The 7,983-nt window shown below is 34.9% G+C and overlaps 1 protein-coding gene across 1 annotated transcript; it reads left to right on the top strand.

Moving 5' to 3' along the window:
- Nucleotides 1-1,444: 1,444 nt before the first annotated feature.
- LOC106341107 (U-box domain-containing protein 2) lies at nt 1,445-6,272 on the top strand. The gene is made up of 2 exons (XM_013779929.1): nt 1,445-1,919; nt 5,411-6,272. Exons 1-2 carry the CDS (start codon nt 1,468-1,470, stop codon nt 6,270-6,272), a joined length of 1,314 nt encoding a protein of 437 aa, XP_013635383.1. The 5' UTR covers nt 1,445-1,467.
- Nucleotides 6,273-7,983: the final 1,711 nt, after the last annotated feature.

The raw sequence follows: 7,983 nt of genomic DNA on the forward strand, positions 1-7,983 counted from the left end.
ATTCTTTACGTTTGCCTCTACTATCTGGAGTAGCCAATTCTTGTTCTTCTTCGTCCTCTACGTCTTTGTTGTTGTCAAACGAAACTCGGTTTGGAGTTGATGAAGAATCCATCTGTGACAGCTTAAATGGAACCATTATCAGACAATTATCCATCTCAGACAAGTCAAATTGAAGTAATTGGAACACTAAACAATCATCACAGACACAAACTGGTTAAATAGAACCGTAAACCATCATCAACTACACGAAACCCTACATAACCCTTAAATCGCAAAACAGAACAAATGGAGACATACCTGAGAGCGATTTCGAGAAATCGCAGATGGTGGAGATATAGAGAATTCCCAATTTCGGTTTTGAAACATGAGTCCCTTCGATCAACTCTCTTTGATTTATATGGAATTAGAGTTTTCTCAAGATTAAGAAGACGAGGAATCGCCTAGCGTGAGAAAAGCAAAACTTGGAAACATAAACAATTAATGTTACGCGTGTTTTGGTTTAAAGGAGAGTATATACATATATATTACTATATGTATACATAAGTCTGGTTATTTCGGGTTAACTGTTTGATTTCGGATTAAACCGAACCGACCCCGATAACCGAAATATCACCAAATCAAAACCGATCGGGTATTTCCCAAAATATCAAACCGAACCGATATCCATTTTTCGGGTCGGGTTCGGGTTCGGGTTCGGGTTTCGGATATTATGCCCAGGCCTACTTAAAAGTGATGGAGGTGTATAATCAGACGATGATCTACCGTTTTGCATCTAAAAATTTGTCGACACACGATCGACTATAAATAAATTCGTTAATAAGCATACCATATAGGAAATATATAGAAAATTATGCATGAAGTGAACAAATGGGAAAGTACAGTTTCAGAAACTTTTGGAGTTGTCAAGAACTTATGCTCTACAAATTTTATTGCTATTTCATATAATAAATCATTGTTACTAATAAGGTGGATGTTAAAAATCAGCTCATGACTGCTACATCATTCATTGAAAATAAAGGAAAATTAGGCCTAGGAGCACTTCCGAAATCTCACTCTCATTCAACAACAGCGAGAGAGGAACCCAAGACGGATCTCTTAGAGAGGATCAAAACGAAATCTGTTTTGCTCATATCATCACTTATCCTATATGGTTAGATCATGCGTTTACTTTATTCGGCTAATCAAATTATTGCATGAGATAAAAATGTTTATTAGTTGCAGCCTACGGACTGTAGGACACATGAAGTATATAGTAGACATCGTTGGTTATGTAATACATAACTCTTTTTTCTGCTAAGATGATGTAATGCAAAACTTACATCACTTGGTTTTTAATAATACTTTTCTAAAATCTTACCGGCATTAGGCAAATACCATATTGGCCCCATAAATACCTAAAGTTGGACAAATATCAAAGACATAGCAAAGTCCACTAAAAGGAACATCACATCACATCATCTATCTATCATGTCTTCCTCTCGAACACAATCATCTTCTTCTTCAGTTTGGCAACTACAATACATGAAGCTCCACTTCTTCACCAGGATTCGTTCGCTTTTGAAATCCAAAACATCCTCCCGCAAACGACACCATCAAAGCTCACCTGAGATATCAAGTGCCCAACATGATTCAGAGAATGTTGTTGCGACTCCGGAAATAATATCTAAACCACCCGAAGATCAGAACGAGGAGGTTGTCTTGCAGAAAACTGTGAAGAAGCTTCATTTTGGAAGATTGGAAGAGAAGGAGAAAGCTGCCATCGAGATTGAGAAACTTGCTAGAGAAGACAAGAATACTAGGAAACTCATGGCTGAGCTCGGTGTTCTTCAGGTTCTTGTTTCTATGGTCGGTTCTGATATCGCTGGTCAGCAGATAGCTGCCGTCAGGGCTCTTATTCAGCTTTCTCATGGAACTAACACGTAAGTTCTTTTTTTTTTGTTCTTTAATAAAATTATTTCACTAATGAGTCGAGATTCATATAAGTCGATGCATGTCATCTTTGATATCACAATCGTTGTAAGTTGTACAATGTTGATACTTGGCTTTAAGTAATTGTTAATTTAGGTGAGCTCAAGAGAGAGAGTATTATCAATATTTTCGATTTTTGTGTGTGTTTGGTAATTATCAAATTATTCTCTTGTGTCTTCATATATAAAGATTAAGATTAGGCGTCATGCTTTGATTTTTCAACCAAGTTGCATTTTTACCTTTGTCCAATGATGACTTCTTTTTTTCCAATCCAATGATGACTTGAAATACTGGATTTACGTATTTGGCTATATATATATGAATTTTCGAAGATGTTTAAAGTTAGAGAAATTCCCTTAAAGTTACTGTAAGTGGTTACAACTACGCATGACCATTTGGGTTTTGGTTTTGGTTCGGGTTCGATTTATTCAGTTTCAGGTAATTCATTTTTTTTATTTTACAAAAAGTTTATTTTGAAAATCAGTATGGCTGTCGTCCGATTATTAAGTCCAGGTCCGTTTTGGTTACTATTGTACCCAAACAATCAAAAGTACTCAAAGTATTTAAATTATCCAAAAAATCAAACCAAATAACCCATAGATATAAACAACCCATAAATATCTGAATATCCAAAAACCAAAATATAAAAGAAAATGGTTATCTTCTAAAAAAATTGCTTAATTTTGAAAATATAACTTCAAAATTTTATTTTTGAAAATATTTGGCTTAAATATAACTAAGAATTTTGGATTTAATTAGAGTTTTTATGTTTTGGCTATTTCTAATCAAATTATAAACAACATTTTTAATATATACTATATATTGAAAATCTAAAGTAACCATTTGGGGTTTTGGTTCCGTAGATTTGGCGTAAATATAACTAAGAATTTTGGATTTAATTAGAGTTTTTTTTTGTTTTGGCTATTTCTAATCTAATTATAAACAACAGTTTTAATATATACTATATATTAAAGTAACCATTTGGTTCCGTAGTGGTTTTGTGCGGATTCCTAAAATATTTGAAGATAGAATCATTCAAATTTTGCTGGTATTAGTACTAGGGCTGGGCAAATAAACCGAACCCGAAAATCCGAACCGAACCCGATCCGATGAAAATGAATCCGAACCGATCCGAACCTGACATAAATACCGAATGGATCTTGTTTTATGGTATTTCGGGTTATGAGTATTATCCGAACCGAACCCGAAATTAAATGGATATCCGATAGAACCCGAAACATTCAAAATCCCAAAAAAGAACTTGTACCAAACATGATTTCAATTCCTGATATGTAGCCAAAATACACTAAGATATTATTAAACATCTACAATAACTATCTACTACATGAAGGTTGATGGTTGAAAGTGGCGGTTGAGGCTTGAAATTTTTAGATTTTGGTTTTATTTTCATTGAATAATTTTTTTCATTTCATGAGAACTTAATTTTTCGTTTTATGATTTCATTTATTGGTTTTCTTTCTATTAATAACAACATATACCTTTCGTTTGACTTTGAATGATCATGTTTGATGTTTTTTTCTTATTTCTGAATCGATTTTACTTATGTTTTGGTTACAAAATAGGTATAAATCAAGTACTTTAAAACCGAAGAACCGGATGGAACCCAAAACCCGAAAGTACACCGGGTTGTACCGGTTCTTTGAAGATTTACTAACCCCGATCCGAACCCGATAAAACCCGAACCGGTCCCGAACCGAATTTTTATATAATCCGAATGGGGCTGATTTTGATAAACCCGAAAAACCGAGACCCGATTGGACAAAACCGAAACCCGATTGGGACCCCGAATGCCCGGGCCTAATTAGTACGGTTCGATTTTCATATCCGGATAATTTTCCATGCCTAGTTACAACATTTTTTTCTTTGCCAAAGATGCCTAGCTAGTTACAAGTTTGTACAACTTATAACTTCAGTCAATATATATAGGGATAGCATTTGTCTGTTTTGTTAATCTTTGTTACAGAAGATTCTAATTGTTGAAAATATAAAGAAAATAAATAGTTTCAAACATATATAAAACGGCATTTTCGAGTATATATGTCATGGGTTTGACAAAATCATCTAATAGAGTGAGTTTTTACCGAAACTGCCTAATTTTCTTCGTTCGCTAAAATGTTCATCTTCATTTTTTCAATCAATATTAATCTTTGTTAAACTTTCGAATTTTAAGATTTATGCAATAAAGAATTATGATTATAACAAAAATAGCAATGATCCCTCACATGGCGTTTTATTTGGCTCTTAAATATGCACGACGTTTCCCTCACGTGCCTTTCTTTCTCTCTGATTTAGTATTGAGCGTTACATAAATGTCACACACTTATAGATATGTAATACTACTTAATTAGAATCATGCTTTGTGCATAATATAATAAGCCATGTCTGATTCTGAAACGACCTTTTGTTGGTAATTATTTGCAACTGATTTTCGTGTTTATTATTAGTATATATAATATACATACACATGTAACTTAGGAAAATACAAACATAGACGTAGATGAGTTTGCAAAGCATCGTTGGCTATCCACTAAGTCCATTATAGATACTAGTCAGTATCCCAATTTGTTTCTTATTAACAAACAAACATTAAATAAATGTGACATTAATAGTCCAATAATGAAGGTTAATTTAATACAGAATTAAAAGAAAATTAAGAATATTAATACCAAGTGCGTCGGAAGTACTCGAAAGAGTCGAGACACAAATCACGTTACTTGACAGCCATTACTACATCTCCAAATGGCCATTAATATTTCTGACCAATCAGATCTTAGAAAAGTCGAAGATCATATTCCACTGACGTCTGGCTAATCTACATACGTGTGTAACTAAACTAACTAGTACTACTATAATGAAAAACAATAGGATGCCATACGTATAAGTTTATATAATAATCTGTCAAATCTCACATGGATGGTTCATCGAAAAAGAGTCCACAAAGGTAAACCTATAAAATTTACTTTAGAATTTAGTCTGTACAATTTTTTTATTTAGTTTTAAGAGATTTAATTTTAAAATTTCATACGGCTAAAAAAATGAAGTTTAAGGCAATAAAATTTTTACAATCATTTTTTTTATGTATTTTTGTTGTTGGTTTAGTTTTTCGGTTGTACTTTTAAAAACTAAGATAAAACATAGATTGATATTTAAGACAGTAGATAAAAATTAAATCTAAAATTACTTCGGTCCAACCAATCAACCCAGCAAATTCCTAAGCTCTTTTTTTTAATTCAAAAGTAATTGTAATACTTCTTTCGAAATTAATACTCAACTATACAAATCAATTTAAAAGTATAAATTGTGTTTAGATTATATATGTTCTAGAGTAACATATTAAAGGGAAGAATCAGAATATTTGTGTGAAATATATTGTTGAAAATTCACCAAAAAAAATGTAAGTCTTATTTTTCTCTTACTTCAGGAACAAGGCGCTGATGGCAAACGCCGGAATATGCTCAAAGCTACCCAAAAATGTCGAAGTTCTCGTCCAGTCAACAAGACATGGCTTCGCGGAGCTTCTCCTATCATTGTCGTCTCTAACAAACGCACAATTACCGGTAGCTTCATCGCTAATTCTACCGTTCTTGATGGACACGATGAACTCAGATTCAACAGATATGAAGTGCAAAGAGATATGTCTAGCCACCATAAACAACCTCTGCATGGTGTTGGAAAACATAGCACCGTTGGTCATAAATGGGGCAGTGCAGACACTAATAAGCCTAATGTTGGTAAAAGACTTGGCCGAGAAGGCGTTAGCAAGTCTAGGGCAATTGGTTGTGACTCAAATGGGTAAAAAGGCAATGGAGGAATGTTTGACTGTGCCCAAAAGTTTGATAGAGATTCTAACATGGGAAGATAAACCGAAATGCCAAGAATACTCGGCTTATATCTTAATGGTATTAGCACATCAGAGTTGGAGCCAGCGCGAGAAAATGGCTAAGGCAGGGATTGTACCGGTCCTTCTTGAAGTGACCTTACTTGGAAGCACTCTGGTTCAGAAGAGGGCAGTGAAACTTTTGCAGTGGTTCAAGGACGGGAGGAATGTACGAATGGGTCCTCACTCAGGTCCACAAACGAGTCGTGTGAGTTCCGGGATGGGATCTCCAATGAGCCCGAGGTCGGGGGAAGAAGGTAAGAAGATGATGAAGAATCTAGTGAAACAGAGTTTGTACAAGAACATGGAGATGATAACTAAACGAGGTAATGTGAATATGGAGAATGAAGCTTGTAGGCTTAAGTCATTGATCATCAGCACAAGCTCTAAAAGCTTGACTTATTGATCATACTATATTTTTGTGCTCTTACTTCTTCGCAATATAAAGTGATTAGAGAGTATCTTGATCTTCAATAAACGAGTACTCATACAAGGGAAAAGAAATGGTGAATTGCTCCAAGTGTGTCACTTTTTCTTTTCAGTTCTTTCATTAGTGAATATATTACATGCATGAATGATATTACATACCCAACATCTCTCCTTTTTGCTACTCTAGCTAAGTTATCAATATAATCCACACAAACTCTAGGAACATATATATGTAAAATGGAAACTACATTATCTAAACATATACAAAAGAACTAGTTTCAAGCAATGACTAAATCTTGCTGTCAAAAATAACGCTAAGATTGACAGTGACACCAAACTTGATATAGATTAAGTTTAAATATTTATATCACTTAACTGAAAGCACAATGTAGTTATAGTAAAAAGGTGTCATTCCAAATCTCCAAACAAAAAGAATGCACACCATATCTTAATCTAAGCAATAAAAATGAGATTACAGTAACCAAACTAAAACTAAAACTTTAGTTATTGATCATACTTATATTTGGGTGCCTTTACTTCGCGATATAAAGTGATTAGAGAATAATATGTTGCTCTTGAACAAAGGAATACTTATACAAGAGAATGAAGAGCGTGGAGCGCCAGCCCGAGCCATAGGTCCGCTAACGTAAAGCGAGAAGTTGAGCCTGAACTGGCGAACCGAAGTCACTTTTGGTACCATAATTCCTACAGCTAACATGTGCCCAGTCCTGCGGAAGGCGCAAACCAACGTGAGCTGAGCTGCTATACAAAATCCGCCGCTGGCCACAGGGGACCGAGTGATAAGGCCATGATCTGCAGGGGAATGGATCACACATTCTTCCATTGGGACAGGTGCACGAACGACAATTCCATACGTAACACAAAAATTTTGCCTCTTTTTCTTCTTTAGTTTTAAAGAGGCGAAAATTCAAAAGAAACTGAAAAAGTTGTAATACAACTTGCAATGCCCTTGTATAATTCTCTTCCTCGAAATCGGGAAAGATGTGTAAATAAAAACTGGAAAGAAAGACATAGAAAGATGGTATCCCACTTTTACAAAGACCAAGAATAAATTATTATTCATTAAATAGAATGAGGAAACTGAATGTCTCTGAGATTCAACCATACACTACTTTGTCTCGGTTGTATGAACTTTGCTTTGCTCTTTCTTCAGAATGTTTTTGTAGTAGAACTATTCATATAGGTTTCTCTCCTGCTCTAGGTAGTTTCTTCTTCGAGAAATGTATAGAGCTGAGTTTTATTATCAGGTTCAAAATCAAAGTGAGAATGAATTATATGGTTGTGAGTGTGAGAAATTTAATGTGGGATGGTCCATGAAGGGTATGGTGGCTTAGGCTCCACATAACCAGCCCCTGGTGAATGTGAAGATGCAAGATGTCTGCCCTGAAGTAGTTGTGGGAACCGAAATTCGCACTGTCGATTTACGTTTAAATTAGGAAACTAGGAAAACCCTAATTTCCCAGAGGTCCCGGATCTCTGCGAGAGCCAACGGCAAGTGACCAAATATATGCGGAAATCATGAAAAGATAACAAACGAGTTTAGAGAAAACAGTAGATCTTATTTCGAGTCCGCGTGAGAGCGTTGCGCTCATTACAAGAGATCATAAAATCTTTGGCCGCAAAGGCTGTCAGCGAGTTACCTAGTTCTAGCGGCCTAAAAGCTCAAA

Source organism: Brassica oleracea, chromosome C4 (genome assembly GCF_000695525.1).
Source record: "Brassica oleracea var. oleracea cultivar TO1000 chromosome C4, BOL, whole genome shotgun sequence".
Lineage (NCBI taxonomy): Eukaryota > Viridiplantae > Streptophyta > Magnoliopsida > Brassicales > Brassicaceae > Brassica > Brassica oleracea.